This window comes from Somniosus microcephalus, chromosome 27 (assembly GCF_052327205.1).
Source record: "Somniosus microcephalus isolate GS21.2 chromosome 27, FLI_Smic_1.0, whole genome shotgun sequence".
Taxonomy (NCBI): Eukaryota; Metazoa; Chordata; class Chondrichthyes; order Squaliformes; family Somniosidae; genus Somniosus; species Somniosus microcephalus.
This window is the reverse complement of record NC_141013.1, coordinates 1,189,266-1,207,530: the sequence shown is the minus strand read 5'-3', so window position 1 is coordinate 1,207,530 and position 18,265 is coordinate 1,189,266. Positions and strand designations below refer to the sequence as shown.

At 41.2% G+C, this 18,265-nt stretch overlaps 1 protein-coding gene across 1 annotated transcript in view; it reads right to left on the bottom strand.

Annotated features, from left to right (window-relative positions):
• The window catches only part of trpm7 (transient receptor potential cation channel, subfamily M, member 7), a 151,125-nt gene that overhangs the window by 33,114 nt on the left and 99,746 nt on the right, over positions 1-18,265 (bottom strand). The window contains exons 32-36 of the mRNA XM_085968293.1: positions 12,240-12,280; positions 10,958-10,983; positions 6,704-6,757; positions 6,402-6,452; positions 6,236-6,301 (exon numbers count right to left, since the gene is read on the bottom strand). Of these exons, the coding sequence (XP_085824419.1) occupies positions 6,236-6,301; positions 6,402-6,452; positions 6,704-6,757; positions 10,958-10,983; positions 12,240-12,280 (238 nt within the window). The remainder of the gene's footprint in view (positions 1-6,235; positions 6,302-6,401; positions 6,453-6,703; positions 6,758-10,957; positions 10,984-12,239; positions 12,281-18,265) is intronic.

Genomic DNA, 18,265 nt, shown 5'->3' with positions numbered 1-18,265 from the left:
TGGGGTACCGCAAGGATCGGTGCTTGGGCCCCAGCTATTCACAATCTATATCAATGATTTGGATGAGGGAACTAAATGTAACATTTCCAAATTTGCTGATGATACAAAGCTAGGTGGCAGTGTCAACTGCGAAGAGGATGTGAAGAGGCTTCAAGGGGATCGCGACAGGCTCAGTGAGTGGGCGAGAACATGGCAGATGGAATATAATGTGGATAAATGTGAAGTTATCCACTTTGGTAGAAAAAATTGAAAGGCAGAGTATTTCCTAAATGGTGAAAGATTGGGGAATGCAGATGCTCAAAGGGATCTGGGTGTCCTTGTACATGAGTCACTGAAAGTGAATGTGCAGGTGCAGCAAGCCATTAGGAAGGCAAATGGTATGCTGGCCTTCATTACAAGAGGATTTGAGTGCAGGAGTAAAGAAGTCTTACTCCAATTATATAGGGCCTTGGTGAGACCACACCTGGAGTACTGTGTACAATTTTGGTCTCCTTACCTAAGGAAGGATATACTTGCCATAGAGGGAGTGCAACAAGGTTCACGAGATTGATTCCTGGGATGGCGGGACTGTCGTATGAGAAGAGATTGAGTAAACTAGGCCTGTATTCTCTTGAATTCAGAAGAATGAGAGGGGATCTCATTGAAGCATACAAAATTATTACAGGGCTTGATGGGGTGGATGCTGGGAGAATGTTTCCCTTGGCTGGACAGTCTAGAACCAGGGGCCACAGCCTCAGGAGAAAGGGTCGGCCATTCAGGACTGAGATGAGAAGACATTTCTTCACACAGAGGGTGGTGAATCTTTGGAATTCTCTACCCAAGAGGGCTGTGGAGGCTCAGTCATTGGGTATATTCAAAACAGAAGTCGATAGCTTTCTGACTAGTAAAGGCATCAAGGGATATGGCGATAGGGCCGGTGAATGGAGTTGAGGCAGAAGATCAGCCATGATCTCATTGAATGGCGGAGCAGGCTCGAAGGGCCTACTCCTGCTCCTATTTCTTATGTTCTTAATAGATTGGGGGCTAACATAAAAGGGAATCCAAAGGTCTTCTGTAGGCATAGTAAAAGGGTCGTCAGAGGAGCAGTGGGGCCCATTAGGGACCAAAATGGAGTATTGGTGGAAGCAGAAGGCATGGCTGAGGTACTAAATGATCCTTGGTAAACACTGATGCAAAGTAAGAGGACTTTGCCAAAGCTGCGGTAAACAAGGTTATTGCGATACTGGATGAGATAAAAATAGATAAAGGAGGTACTGGGAAGGCTGGCAGTTCTTAAAGTGGATAAGTCACATCAGTCCAGATGGGATGCATTCTCGGTTGCTGAGGGAATAAGGGCAGAAATTGCAGAGGTGCTGGTCACAATCTTCCAATCCCCCTTAGATACAGGGGTGGTGCCGAGAACTGGAGGTTTGCAAATGTTACACTCTTGTTTAAAAAAAGCAATTACAGGCCAGTCATTTTAACGTTGATGGTAGGGAAGCTTTTGGAATCAAAAATCCGGGAGAAAATTGTCACTTGGACTAATAAAGGAGAGCCAGCACGGATTTGTTAAGGGCAAATTGTGTTTAAACTTGACTGGGTTTTTTGATGAAGTAACAGAGAGGGTGGATGGGGGCAATGCAGTTGATGTTGTCTATATGGACTTTCAAAAGGCTTTTGATAAAGTGCCACATATTAAGGCTTGTTAGCAAATTTGAAGCCCATGGGATAAAAGGGGCAGTAGCAGCATGGATACAAAATTGGCTGAGGGACAGAAAACAGTTGTGATGAATGATTGTTTTAAGGACTGGAAGGAGGTATGCAGTGGTGTTCCCCAAGGTTCAGTACTAGGACCACTGCTGTTTTTGATATACATTAATGACTGACTTGGGGGTACAGGGCACAATTTTGAAATGTGCAGATGGCACGAAACTTGGAAGTGTAGTAAATAGTGAGGAAGATAGCAATAGGCTTCAAGAAGACACAGACAGACTGGAGGAATGGGCATACACATGGCAGATGAAATTCAACGCAGAAAAGTGAGGTGGTGCATTATGGTAGGAAGAATGAGGAGAGACCATACACACTAAATGGCCCAATTTTAAAGGGGGCACAAGAACAGAGACCTGGGGGTGCTTGTGCACAAACCTTTGAAGGTGGCAGGACAGGTTAACAAAGCATGTGGGATCCTGGGCTTTATAAATAGAGACAGTACAAAAGCCAGGAAGTTATGCTAAACGTTTATAAAACACTAGTTCGGCCCCAGCTGTGTCCAATTCTGGGCACCACACTTTAGGAAGGACATGAAGGCTTTGGAGAGGGTACAGTAGAGATTTACTAAAATGGTTCCAGGGATGAGGGATTACAGTTATGTGGATAGACTGGAGAAGCTGGGGTTGTTCTCCTTAGAGCAGAGAAGGTTAAGAGGAGATTTGATAAAGGGCTTTAGATAGAGTAAACAAAGAGAAACGGTTTCCAATGGCTGGAGGGTTAATAACCAGAGGGCACAGATTTAAGGTGATTGGCAAAAACACCAGAGGTGCCACGAGGAAAAACGTTTTACGCAACCAGTGGTTAGGATTTGGAATGCACTGCCTGATAGGGCGGTGGATACAGATTCAATACAAGCCTTAAAAAGGGAATTGGATAAATACTTGAAGGCGAAAAAATTGCAGGGATATGGGGAAAGAGAAGGGACTAACTAGAAAGAGCCAGCGCAGACACGATGGGCTGACTGGCCTCCTTCTGTGCTGTACTGTTCTACGATTCTGGGTGAAGAAATTTCTCATCTCAGTCCTAAATGGCTGACCCTTTATCCTGAGACTGTGACCCCTAGTTCTAGACTCTCCAGCCAGGGGAACAACCTCTCAGCATCTACCGTGTGAAGCCCTAAGAATTTTATCCACGCCATCACGCAGACCACCTATTTCCACCTCCGTATCATCCAACTCTACCCCTGCCGCAGCTCGTCTGCTGCTGAAACCCTCAACCATGCTCTTGTTACCTCTAGACTTGACTATTCCAATGCACTCCCGGCCGGCCTACCATTTTCTACCCTCTGTAAACTTGATGTCATCCAAAACTCTGCTGCCCGTGTCCTAACTTGCACCAAGTCCTGTTCACCCATCACCCCTGTGCTCACTGACCTACACTGGCTCCCGGATATGCAACGCCTTGATTTTAAAAGTCGCATCCTTGTTTTCAAATCCCTCCATGGCCTCACTCTTTCCTATCTCTGTAATCTCCTCCAGCCCTACAACCCTCCGAGATATCTGCACTGCAATTCTGGCCTCTTGAGCATCCCCAATTTTAATTGCTCTACCACTGGTGGCCGTGCCTTCAGCTGCCAACGCCCTAAGCTCTGGAATCCCCTCCCCAAACCCCTCTGCCTCTCTTTCCTCCTTTAAGACGCTCCTTAAACCTACCTATTTGCCCTAATATCGCCTTACATGTCTCCATGTCAAATTTGGTGTGATAACGCTCCTGTGAAACGCCTTGGAATGTTATACTTTGTTAAATACAAGTTGCTGTTTCAATGAGATCACCTCATTCTTCTAAACTCCAGAGAGTATAGGCCCATTCTACACAATCTCTCATCATAGGACAGCCCTCTTATCCCAGGACTCAATCTAGTGAACATTTTGGTTGCACCCTCTCTAAGGCAGTATAACCTTCCTTAGGTAAGGAAACTAAAACTGTGCACAGTATTCCAGGTGTGGCCTCACCAAAGTCTTGTACAATTGCAGCAAGACTTCCTTACTCTAAACTCCAACCCCCCTTGCAATAAAGGCTAGCATATCATTTGCCTTCCTAATTGCTTGCTCTACCTCCATATTATTTATGTACAAGAACACCCAAATCCCTCTGAACACCAACAATTACTAGTGTCTCACTTTTAAAAAAACATTCTGCTTTTCTATTTTTCCTACCAAAGTGGATAATTTCACATTTCCCCACATTATACGCCACCTTCCACCTTCTTGCCCAATCACTTAACCTTCTATATCCCTTTGCAGCCTCCTCGCAGCTTACTTTCCCACCCAGCTTTGTATCATCAGCAAACTTGGATACAAGTCATTGATTGTAAATAGCTGAGGCCCAAGCATTAATCCTTGCAGAATTTCACTAGTTACAAACTGCCAACCTGAAAATGACCCGTTTATTCCTACTCTGTTTTCTGTCCGTTAACCGATCCTCATTATGGGCCTTTGCGCTTCACCTATTTTTTTTATTTTTTATAAAAAGGATCCACTTGTTGCAAATTCACTGGCACTTTTTTTGTATTTCTATGAAGTTGCACACCTAATTCAAACAGATATTACACACATAAAATGTGACGTGCAATTAACCTCCAGTAGATGGTGCTCTAAACTGAGCTTTCTCACGACAGACGTGTGATCAGAGATACTGTTGCTATCTGTAGACACGATATGCATTTTCTACACCCATTTGAATTATGCTAGCAACATTTCACAATATCTGTTTGGAATTACTTTGAGTTATACTTAGTTGTACTTGGAAATAAAATATTGATTTGTATAGCATGAAAATATAGATTTCCATAATTCCCAATGGCACAGTTGGTTCACCCTATGCACAACACATATCCCATGTGCTTTGGCAGCTAAAAAGAGGTGGAGTAGGCACTTCATAAAGAAGTAACACTTCCCATAAAAAATCTTAATTTGAATAATTTGCTGTATAATTTACATCTTTGCACATCTTGTCCCCTCCTGCATATTTTAACACAAGAATTTAAAAACATGCACTTTTATAGCAATTTGCTTCACTTCGGGAAATCCAAAGCGCTTCACAGCCAATGAAGTACTGTTGAATAGACAGACTGGTGAAATGGGCAGACACATGGCAGATGCAATTTAATGCAGATAAGTGTGAAATTATGCATTTTAATAGGAAGAATTAGGAACAGCAATATAAACGAAATGGTACAATTTTAAGGGGGTGCAGGAACAGAGAGACCTGGGGTATACATACACAAGTCTTTGAAGGTGGCAGGACAAGTTGAAAAAGTTGTTAAAAAAGCATATGGGATCCTTGGCTTTATAAACAGAGGCACAGAGTACAAAAGCAAGGAGGTTATGCTAAACTTTATAAATCACTGGTTAGGCCCCATCTGGAGTAGTGTGTCCAATTCTGGACACCACACTTTAGGAAGGATGTCAAACCTTTAGAGGGTGCAGAGGAGATTTACCAGAATGGTACCAGGGTTGAGGGACTTCAGTTATGTGGAGCGACTGGAGATTGGTCTAAAACACAGTACTACAGCTGAGTCCCTATGTGTTTCTACAACTGTGTGTTGCTTTGAAACACTGAATATAAAACTAATTGTAGGTTCCTTTCTTAAAAAAACCAAAGGTAACCCCCCCCAAGTACTGCAGTGGACAAAATGTAATACTTTTGATTGGGGTGGAGGCTGCCAGGAGCACATTGCGCATTTCTGTTATGAAACTACACAGACCTGCTGAGTTGGGTTGACTGGAATAGTCTTTTGGAAAAAAAAATTCTCTCCATCAGCATAATCTAAAGCAAACAATACTGGAATTAACAGTTGTTAAAAATACACTGTGCAGCAATATGTTGGTGATCTGGTGTGCTCCACCATGAACTGTGAAGATATGGATTCATATCTACAATTCCCCACATAATGACTGAAGTTTATCCACACTATTGGGAGTGGTACCAAACAAGGTTAAGGTGCTTCACACAGGCAGGAAAAAAGACAGACAGCAAATTCCCACTAACTGCTCGTGCATGTTCTAGCCATTGGTTACTGAGCTGTGGTGAGAGAGGTCAGAAAGGAGGTCATCTGTCTGTAACCTCTATACATTACAGTGCACAAAAACCTTACAAATGGACAACAAAAAACAGATGCCATCTGATAGATAAGTGAGCAAGGAAATAGAGAGTTGATTGAAGATGAGAGTTTACAGACAGGAGAAGTGAATTAACAGATCACTGAAAATATTTAGGCATGAATTTAGAATTGAGATTTGCTGGGTAGATGTCAAAGATTGCAGATATTGACTAAGATATTTTGATGTGGATTATTTTTGTACAAGTCACAAGGGGCTGCCTGGAAGAGATATTTAAGTTTGGATATACTTAGCAGAAGATGTTGAGTGTAGAACAGTAGAATGCGTCAGTTGGAATGAATGTCTAAACATATTACTGTACATTCTAGTCAAGAAATCAGCTGTGTTTAGTATCAATAATTTCCATGACGAATTCTACTCACCTCTGTTTGGGAGAGGAGTAAATGGGATGCTCTGAGAAAGCCTCATCAAATTATTCCTCTCAACAGCTGTTTAAAAAAAGGTGCACATATCACACCATTAGCCAATTAATTGAGACATTTATTACTGTAAGCATTTGTAGTATAACATTTATTTAGTAATACTGACCTGAATAGTAGTAATTTACATCCAGTGCAGGCTTGAAAGGCGATCCAATCACTAAGAGGCAGGAGGAAAAAATAAGATTTAATCCTTTTGAAATAAAATTTAACAGGATTCTTGCAACAGCAGAAAGGTTTTCTTTCTATAAATACTAGCTGTGGTCACAGCAGGGCAAAATTATGGCTTTCTCTGAAGGCTTTAATGCTCCAAAAGCGGTTTATTGTTTTGTTGCAAAAAACAAGGCCAAGACATTTTAGCTCAATATTTGGTGCAAAAAGGAGCGGTGTGAAAATGTCAGTATATCTCACCTTCCATTTTCCTGTGCCTTGCATGAGACTGGTGAGGATTGTAAAAGTGTTGTGCTGAAACAGATGGAGATTAAAAACAATAAAATATGCACAAATATGAAACTGCTGCACTGGCCGATCATAAAATAGAGGGGTTGGGAACACATCAGAAACCCAAGACTGCACTAAAGCCATTAACTTCACAGAAAAATATTTTTAATGGGGCAGAAATTCAGATCGGGGGCTTGCCGCGCGTGCAAGCCCCCGATCTGCACTTACCCGACGCGCCTGCCGTTCACCTCCAGGGACGCCTGGAATTCCTTTTTGAAACAGAAGAATCCCGGGCAGCGTATGACGTCACGCCGCCCAGGAGTGCAGCCAGCGCGAAGCCTGGAGCGCGCTGTGCAACTGAGACACGCCCCTTGAGGTCTCAGTTTAATAGGACATGCCCCCAATGTTTCTCACAAGCTGCTAAGCATTTTTACATGCAGAGCAGCATTTCAAATAGGTTTTTGGTATTTTTAATGAAGCTTTTGGTAACTTTTATAAACTTTTAAAAATGTTTACATTATTTTGAAGAATCTGAAGTAGTTTTAAACAGAATTAAAGCAATTTAAAGACTTTTAAAAGCCCTGAAAGAATTTTTTCATTCCATTTATTTATTTAGCAACGTCGTCATACGTGTCTTCACACTGTTCCCTTTGGGGAACTGTATGAAGTGGTGGAAGGATTTATGGCCGTGATTAACGCTCCTTCCGTGACCGTAACCATCTTTGTACCAGCCATTAGGGTGGTTAGTCCTATGGCGGGAGGGTTTTACGGGCTCCCACAAGCTATACGAGGAGGGGGGGCCACCCACACCCACGGACGCAAATATCCCACTGGATGTCAACCCAGAATTTAGAGCCGGAGCTCCGACTCCACTTGCGGGACTGTCTGGAGCGGGGTTCGAAACCCTACCCCATCTGGCCCAGCGGCAGGGATCCTACCGCTACGCCAAAGGCCCACTCCGATTAGCAACGTGAAATGGCTGGAATGAGCACAATTCACGGCATTAAAAGAACTCACAATTGAACTGATGATGACCTCAGCAATCTCAACGAGGTGGAGGCGCAGCGCCTGCTCATCATTGGTAATGAGAAGTCCAAGGCGCCGCAAAAAGGACAGATAATAGCTTGGTCTTTCAAGTGGCAGCACAGGGCTCCAGTCACAGGGAGGGAAAAGGCGCAGGAAACGTATGGGTGTCACCTTTTGCGCGGAGTGGGCCTTTTGTGTAGCGGTAAGCATCCCCGCCGCTGGGCCAGAAGGAGTAGGGTTTCGAACCCCGCTCCAGACAGTCCCGGCAAGTGGAGTCGGAGCTCCAACTATAAATTCTGGGTGGACATCCAGCGGGATACTTGCGTCCGTGGGTGTGGGTGGCCCCCCCCCCCCCCCTCAGATGGGTTGTGGGAGCCCGTAAAACCCTCACGCCATAGGACTAACCACCCTAATGGCTGGTATGAAGATGGTTATGGTCACGGAAGGAGCGTTAACGTGGCCAGAAATCCTTCCACCACTTCATACAGTTCCCGAAAGGGAACAGTGTGAGGATACGTACGACGATGACCTCTTGCGCAATGCACCTCCTTGGACCCTCAGTCGCAGATGCGAGGGGGCAAATCGTGCAATTGTTAAATTTTTCATTTTATTGACATGTAAAATGTTGGCCCAGTAATTCCGTTCCAAATGCGTGAGTACGGTCGGGGTACTCACGCGTCTGGCCGGAGGAAATGCCGGTTTTCAGCATGCAAATCAAATCAACTTTTATTGTTGATTTGCGCATGCGGGGAAAACCGGCATTTCCTGCCCTCTGAACGAAGGGGTTCAGAGGCAGAACGCATGCGGCTGCACAGGCAGCGGGTGCGCAGTAAAATTCGCCGGTTTCATTCATGCTTTCAGTGAGGTTAAGTCCTTACAACTTACACATGAAAAAAGCATGAGTACAGTTGCTCCAGAGGCTGCGGAGGAAGATATATTTTATCCTGGAGCTTCTGAAAGGCAATATTTGTGTTTGGGAAAGGGAGGAAAGTTATTTTAAGAAATGCTGAGGTAAGTTTTAAAGTTTATTTTTGTTTTTTAAAACGGGTTTTCAGTACTGTAGGTAGAAGGAGCAATTGTGGCTATGTGAATTGAATTTGCTGTGTTTATTAAATGTGAAAATGACTCCAACATTTTTAAGAAAGAAACTTTTCATCAGTAATATATTCTTTTAAGTAATTATGTATGTCCGTATATATTCCTTTACGTATATGTATGTATGTATATATTCCTTTACTTATGTGTATGAATGTATGTATTTAATTATGATTTTCCAATAAGTTACTTTCTCTGAAAGTCATAATTAAATACATACATTCATACACATAAGTAAAGGAATATATACATACATACATATACGCAAAGGAATATATACAGACATACATAATTACTTAAAAGAATATATTACTGATGAAAAGTTTCTAAGTAATTATGTATGTATGTATGTCTGTATATATTCCTTTGCGTATATGTATGTATGTATATATTCCTTTACTTATGTGTATGTATGTATGTATTTAATTATGACTTTCAGAGAAAGTAACTTATTGGAAAATCATAATTAAATACATACATTCATACACATAAGTAAAGGAATATATACATACATACATATACATAAAGGAATATATACGGACATACATAATTACTTAAAAGAATATATTACTGATGAAAAGTTTCTTTCTTAAAAATGTTGGAAATGTTACATTACTCATTTTAGAACAGTCATTTTCACATTTAATAAACACAGCAAATTAAATTCACACAGCCACAATTGCTCCTTCTACCTACAGTACTGAAAACCCGCTTAAAAAAAAAATTAAACTTTAAAACTTACCTCAGCATTTCTTAAAATAACTTTCCTCCCTTTCCCAAACAAAAAATTGCCTTTCAGAAGCTCCAGGATAAAATATATCTTCCTCCGCAGCCTCTGGAGCAACTTTACACATGCTTTTTTCATGTGTAAGTTGTAAGGACTTAACCTCACTGAATCCATGAATGAAATCGACGAAGTTCACTGCGCACGCGCTGCCTGTGCAGTCGCACGCGCTGTTCCTCTGAACCCCTTCGTTCAGAGGACAGGAAATGCCGGTTTTCCCCGCATGCGCTGTGCATGCTGAAAACCGGCATTTCCTCCGGCCAGACGCGTGAGTACCCCGACCGTACTCACGCGTTTGGAACGGAATTACTGGGCCAATATCTTACTTTGAAACTCTTTCATATCATTTGATGTTTTAGTTCAGATATTGCATAAACAGGTTTCCACAGTGATACCAGAGCAATCTGCCATTTCTTTAGAGTCTCAAAGCAGGAGGCTGCTACTGTTAACTAGTCTTGCACCTGTGTCTATAACTAAGAGCACTGGTGTGGCCTTCGAGCATGAGTGAAGAAGTCTCAGTAGGTTTGTTGTAAAGTCGACAACTTCTGTCGGTTGACCTGGTCTTCTACATGTATTTTAACATCCAAGAAAGATTTTAAACATGCTGTACATACATGGAGGGCAGACCGATCATTTTACCAGCAACTTGTAGAATGAGCTGTTTGAAATGGGGTGATGTTTTGCCTGGATAGGGTGAGTCAGTTATGCAGAAACACAGCTGCGATATTAAACAAAGCAATGAAAGAAAAGGATTAAAGTGTTTGAAAGGGACATGTTCCAAAATTCACTGCAAAAAATGCAATTATACCCTCGGAGCAAGGCACACTTAACATAGAGCAGGAAACAAATTGTAAGGTGCTTAGTTGTTGAAGGCTTATTGGAATTAGGTCTTATAGGTTTATGCTGGATTTTGATTATCAGCACAATGCACTGTTTCTCTTACATTAACCAACTCGAGCGCTCTACAGACACAGCATCATCAACCAATTTAGCATTCATTAGAATGTGGTGCATGAGTCCAAAGTAGCTTGGGCATTAAAACCAGGTGTGCCCTACAGGTTAATGTGTCACATTACTGCACAAAATCAAACATGAGAAAGTCAGAAGTCAAGGCTCATAGCCTTGTAACAAAGTATTAGAACTCAACCTTACAATGAAAGTACTAAGTGAGTGTCTTGAGGCACGGTTTCTTTAAAAACAAACGGCTTCAATCTAGATATATATGAGTATGAGATTAAGATAACCTGCATTCTTAAAATGCAACATTTATTGGAAACCATGTGACATTACTTGCATTTCAATTTGGATTTAAGACTTACCATTTAAGGCATCTTCACCAGCAGCCCTGAAATACAGAAATAAACAGTTTATATCTGGACAAAAAGATTTTAAACCAATTTAATTTGAATTACTTAAATGGTGAATGGATTCTGGAAATATGTGGAAACATGTTACACAATACAAATAAGTGTTGCTAATGAGCTCAATCTGTGTCATGCTCACACTGAAGTTTTAATCATTCCTAGGAGTACATTTGATATTACACATGAATTTTGTACATGAATTTGAGTTGTCTCATTAGATACTTTTCACTATAGTAAAAATATACCAGTGAATAAACATCTTAATTATGGGAATATTTCTTCTAGCAGATTTATTCTTTGTACGCTGTAACAACTGTATTTTACTTTACAGGAAAAGCAGATCCTACTTTACGGAAACAATACTTAGGCAGTGCAGCAACTAAACAATAAAACAAACAGCGTTTATATTACACCTTTAATGTAGAAAAATGTCTCAAAGGTACTTGACAGAGGAGGAAAAGGAGCAGACAGTAAACACTACAACCTTTGGCAAGGAGGGCTTAGTAGCAATTGCATATAAATTAAGATTTTACATAACTTTCTATCTTCAGTAAAGTGGACATACTAACATACAGGGTTCATGGGGGAAATTATCTATATATAATAGAAACTGATTCCAACACATTATATTCAAGTTAACGGCTAGTATTCATGATCTTATCCGGAGAAGCATCTGTCCAGCAGGTGCAGAGCACCACTTCTGTCTGAACTAGCCTTTTGAACAGATGCACTAATGAAACCAAAGTTTTGATCTGTCCATTTCAATGTTTAATTTTTCAGTTCTCCCAGCTCTATGCACCATTCCCTAGATCAGACAGCAAGTATTACAAACCAAATAGATTTTTTTTTTAAACTATAAATTTGAAATGGACAAACTCCCTTTCCCTAAACTTAAATGTTCCTCACTTGCCAGGTGCAGAATAGCATGACCCATATTAACTAGGTTATTTAACTAAACCATACTAAATGTTTCAAATTGGCAAACAAAAGTTAAGTGATATGGCCAATGCAGGCATTAGTACAGGACAGGAAAAGAACTGTACTCCTGTACTCAGAAGGTCACCAGGATCACAGCAGAATCAACAGTAATGGGTAAATATCATTGCATGGTGCAACTGTAAGAGAAAACTCTCAACTATTTCCACTGGTACTTTCTAAGGAAACAGAGTGGATACCAGCATAGTGCGGTGGTTGAATGCTGTAATTACTATGATTCTATGAAATTTCATCCACTTACATTTGACAACTGGTTGCAATAGGCTTGTCTTCCAGACGGTCCTATAAAAGAGAAAAAGCATGGTCACGATGTGTATGAGCACACGGGTACTGTGTTGGCATATGGAACTCTGTTAATTCAGCTTCTGAAAGGTATTCATGTTTAGTTCAGCTTCTGAAAGGTATTCATGTTTAGTTCAGCTTCTGAAAGGTATTCATGTTTAGTTCATTTGATTTAGGGAAAACGTGTGGTTGGTATCATTGGGGGGGAGAAAGAGAGAGAGAGAGAGAGAGAGAGAGATTTCACTTAGCAACAGCTGGTGTTTGCAACCAACCGGCCTTGGATAGAATAGAATACAATGTTTAGATTAGAAATATGTTAGGTTAAGAAAGTCTAGAGACCAGAAGGTTTATGCTTTCCACAGCAAGGCCACAATGTTTTTATGTGCTTCTAATGTTGTTGATGTATGTTGAAGAAAATGTAGACGTGTCTCTCTGGACTATACAATAGCCAGAATTACAGTATTAGGCAATGCCTGCTCCAATTTGATAAGAACAGTGTATAAATGTAAGCTTTTTCCTTTGTTCAAAGAGCATGAAAGGACCCATGCCTAGCTCGCGTGCTCTCTTTGACTATACTCTGCTTGTAAATTGCTTTTTATGCTGAACATAGAAACATAGAAGATAGGAGCAGGAGTAGGCCATTCGGCCCCTCGAGCCTGTTCCGCCGTTTAATGAGATCGTGGCTGATCATCCAAATTCAGTACCCTGTCCCTGCTTTCTCCCCATATCCCTTGATCCCTTTAGCCTTAAGAAATATATCTAACTCCTTCTTGAATATATTTAATGAATTGGCCTCTACTGCCTTCTGTGGTAGAGAATTCCACAGGTTCATCACTCTCTGGGTGAAGAAATTCCTCATCTCAGTCCTAAATGGCTTACCCCTTATCTTTAGACTGTGACCCCTGGTTCTGGACTCACCCGCCATCGGGAACATCCTTCCTGCATCTAGTCCTGTTAGAATGTTATAAGTTTCAATGAAATCCCCTCTCATTCTTCTAAACTCTAGCAAATTTAAGCCTAATCGACCCAATCTCTCCTCATACATCATTCCTGCCATCCCAGGCATCAGTCCGGTGAATCTTCACTGCACTCTCTCCATGGCAAGAACATCCTTCCTCAGATAAGGCGACCAAAATTGCACACAATACTCAGGTTTTGGTCTCACTAAGGTCCTGTACAACTGCAGCAAGACATCCTTGCTCCTGTACTCGAATCCTCTCACTATGAAGGCCAACATACCATATAAAGAATAAAGAGATTATAACCAGAAGACTGAATTCGTTACTACTCAAGTGAACAAACAGAACATTGTTTAAGCCAACATACTGCATACAGCACAATGTGCTTCATGACCTTGTTCTCATGGCATGTGACTGATCCAGTGTTGGTTATAAAGTTATATTATGGTGCAACATATGGGTTAATAAATTTGAATTGGGAAGAACATATTTAAAGCCTTTCCCAGAATATAACTTGGGTTTATATTAGTTAACAGAGTTATCTTTGGTGTCCTGGCCAATATTTATCCCTCAATCAACATCACTAAAAACATCACATTGCTGTTTGTGGGAACTTGCTGTGCGCAAATAGGCTGCCACGTTTTCTACATTACAACAGTGACTACACTTCAAAAGTGCTTCATTGGCTGTAAAGCGCTTTGGGATGTCCGATGGTCGCGAAAGGCTCTGTATAAATGCAAGTCTTTCTTTCTTTAACATAACCCTACTACAGACTTCTCCCTTTTGTTCTTTTCCTGCCCCCTTTTCGCTGACTCTGTACTTGCTTAAAAGCTGTTCATCTTGAACATATTCCAGTTCTGATGAAAGGTCTACCTGAAATGTTAACTGTTTCTCTCTCTACTGATGCTACCTGACCTGCTGAGTGTTTCCAGCATTTTGTTTTTATTTTAGTCCCTTTAAGGACTTGTTTTTGAAACTTAACTAGCATTGTAAGTATGCAGTGTTTACTGGATGTTAGCTTGCCCTGTATTGGACTGCAGTTGTATTGGCACTCAGTAGTAAGTTAAGAGTATTGAATAGATCATCTTTCAATTGTCCTTCCCAATTTTCTTGAACATACGGTGCTCATTTGTATATGGAAGTTGAACTCTCACATAAATGGAGGACACTTTTAAGGGAGTTTATATTTTCACATTAGTCCAACAAGAGAAAGAAGGAATTTGCATTTGTATAGTATCTCATGTTTTCAGGATGTCCTAAATATTCCACAACCAAGTCTCATTTTGGAATCATGCCTCTGCTGTTTTAAAGAGAGCAAAGAGTTGCAATGAGGCAAAATACACATCAAAAAAGTAATATAAAGCTTCAAACATGCCAAGTCAGAGAGCGAAAGTTAGGAATCCGTATGTGGAGGCTGAAATATATTCAAAGAATGTAGTGCAGGAAAGTAATCTTACCACCTTTTTGTTCAATCTCATCATAGGAATGAATTATACCGAAGTAGCACATAAAATATCGAGAGAATTCAGACTTAATTTTGAGGTCTAGAAGCATCATCCTATTAAATCAAGATAATAATGCCTCGAAAAGCAGACACTCTTTTTCCTTAAAATGTAGCTGTTTCGTAAAAAGAGTGTCAAGGGAAACAATTTGCAGATTAGCCCAAGGTGGCTGCTATAAAAGTAGAAAGTGCTTCTTTCTTATGCAACTGAATACGAAAGAAGTATGTTCCACTGCAGTCATCCATTGTTGAACAAAGTGTTTAGTCACAGGTTTATTTTTAAGTGAAACAAATAACTGCCCAACAGTCAATACCTTTGCAAAATAACAAGCTCTACAGCTAGCAAAAAAGAATGCCGTCTCCAGAGAGGAAGCATGTGGCGACAGGTAAACAACGCTGCATTAGTTCCACAGATAAATAAAAATCAACCTCACCAAAGCATGGTCTGAGGACTGCCCTATCTGAATGCCAAATATAGGGTAGACCAATCAATATGGTATAAAGCTCATTTATTCTGCAGAGCAAGAAGTGTGATAGTTTCCAGTGTATGGAAGCAAAAAAAACGTACAAAGCCCCGCGATCCAAAAAAAAAAGACACAAGATTGTGTTTGAGATAGCATTCAGAGATAAACAAAAGGGTTAAAAGGTCCTTTTTGTAAGCCTAGGTATCATTTGTTGTTCCCCAAATTTCTTGCCAAATGTGTGATGCAATGACTGGCACACAGAGCTCTGGATCTCTCGACAGACCTTGGGAGAACAATTAAACTACTGGAACACTACACGCAAGAGTTGAATTAGTTATCGGGGCATTAGACAAACCTGTTCCATTTAGGATTATCAGCTTTTAAGGTGACCCAACCTATAATGCTAGCAGGCGTTGCCTTACTAAAAAGGTACAAAAAGTTGCTCAAATGGATACTCTGAAGAAAGTTGAGCCAAATCCACAACCACAGATTCTGCTCTAATGGCAGCAGCATGGGCTGGATGACACTCAGTGATACTTATTTGAATGCTTTGCCCTTGTCTAGTATTACTGATGATTTCCAATCAGATCCAGGGAATTATTCATTCTGTTCTGACAAAAGGTCATCAACCTGAAATGTTAATGCGGTTTCTCTCTCCACAGATGCTGCCTGACCTGCTGAGTATTTCCAGCATTTCCTGTTTTTATTTCAGACTTCCAGCATCCTCAGTATTTTGCTTTTGTAATGATTCATTGGGGATGGGGAGGGAAGAAATGAGCAAGAGGAACAGATGTAGCAATTCCCTCCCCGTCTTCCCAGGAGTTCGATAGATGAAGAATCAGGATTGCTCAGCTGTTCCAACCTCTGAAGCAAACTTTTGGGAGCAGTTAGTCATGATGTTTGCTGGGAGACCTACATGCCTGGAGCAGACTGTAACCTCTTACTTTTGAGAGAATATGGATGGATAAGATCATCCTTTAATCAAACAACTGACCAGCATTGTGAACACTACGGATTTGTGTGTTGTTTTGGTCAGTCTAGTGTGTGATTCACATGGAAACCCATCACCATGTTTAAAAGTCTCTGAACTAAACTACTGAGAAATCTACATCTGCAGAGTCTGCTTGCCAGAGAAGGAGTGCATGGTCCCTTCCCTAGGGACACAACTCAGAAGTTCAGAAAGCTTAGACATGGCTTTGGCCCTCTGAAGTGGCCCAAGCAAGCTAGTCAGTTGTATTAAACCATGTGCAATTAGGGATGGGCAATAAATGCAGCCTTGCCAGTGATGCCCACATCCCATGAATGACCAGTGCCACATGATCATTTGTTTTTAGACCCTGTGAAACACTGGAACAAACAGACTAAGCTGCAGTTTAAAATCTTGGCTGAAAGATGACACCTCCCACAATGCAGTACTCCTTCAGTACTGCACTGAAATGCCAACCCAGATTGTGTGCTCCAAGTCCTGGACTGGGGCTTGAACCTACAATCATCTGACTGAGAAGTGAGTGTGCTATCAACTCAGCCAAACAGACAACCTTATCTACTAACTACTGGATACATCAGTGTACTCACATAAAGGAAACTTTGGTTTATCCGGAGGTTATATGTCCGGAATACTCGATCTAACGGCAAAAATCAGGAGCCATTTTCTATGTTTTTTTTAGTTCTTGTTGCTTTTTTTTCCCCAGTCAAGCGCTGCAAGGTCTGTAGCTATAGCAACAGCTTCAGCTACAGACACTTGCAGCTGCAGCCGACTGTTTTGAAGCTGTTGCTAAGCAACAGGGTTTGTTGATTCACACGGAGCTTCTCAGTTCCCTATGTTTAAACATTATGTCCGGCACTTTTGATGTTACGGCACCAGCTCGGTCCCGTCAGTGCCGGATATCAGAAAGTTTCCTGTACCTGGTTTTGTAGCAGTTGTCACCTACTTTAAATTTCCTGATCAGCAACAAGAAGGCTATCTGCCTTCAGCATCGTGGAATGATCTGCACGGAGCTTCCATCATGTCAACCACAGTGATGTTCCACACATCCAATGTACCAGGTTTATTCATCACCAGTTGAGTAATTGTGAAGGGATTTGTTAGAGGCATCCTTTTTTTGCCACGAATCCAACTCTCAGGTTGTTTCTGGATCTTGGACGTAGCCTTCCATTGCATGTCTTGGAGTTTTGAGCCACGGAAGGAGAACTGCTAACGTGGCCGACTTAGAGAACTTTGTGTTGCCAATTTTATGTTTCTAGGTTGAATCTCAAGTGTTGCTGATAGATTCTTCTTGTCTGATACGGCTGCACGCAAGCTTAAAATATCCAATAACCAGGTCCCCAGTCATACTGGCTGAATCATTTAAGGTAATGTTACCATTTTGAAGTTTTATATGTAATGAGTAAGTTCAAGACCCTCAAGTGCAATGTGGGCTGAAAGGCTGACACCAAGTTTTAGAACAGAAGCTGGAGGAGTTTGAGTCGGGGATGGCCCAAACTCTCTGCTAGCCTTCGTTTAATCTGGAACATAATTGGCAGTGCTTTGGATGGTTCTCAGCTTGGCTTTTGCATTCACATTATTCACACTAACCAATGACATGTGTTATTCTTGAATTTTGCATATGAATTAGACTTGAGGTTTCACACACAAGGATGTGAGTGAGAATATCCATTTACCATAGACTTCCAGTGTTCCAGTCACTCACTAGCAGTTCCAAGAGTTTGCACTTCAGGAAAAAAATGCGACACTGGGGACAACACAGGCACTGAGCACTTGCATCCAGAAGGAAATGTTCAAGCTGGAATTGTTACCAACTATTATTCAGGCATTATTTCAGGAGACTGGCCACAAGACCGTCACCGATGACTGGAATACACCTATAGCAGGATTTACAAGTCTCAAATCCAGCCAACAGCAGCAACACCAATGACAGGTTGATCACGAGAATTTCAACCAAAGCAGCATCAGGACTTGGGACAATCTTAAGAAAATAGACCAGTGTGATACAAGAAACAGCCCTTGCAACTGTGCAAAAAATGTTGAGGACAAACTTAGTAAAAATCAGCTTGTCGAGAG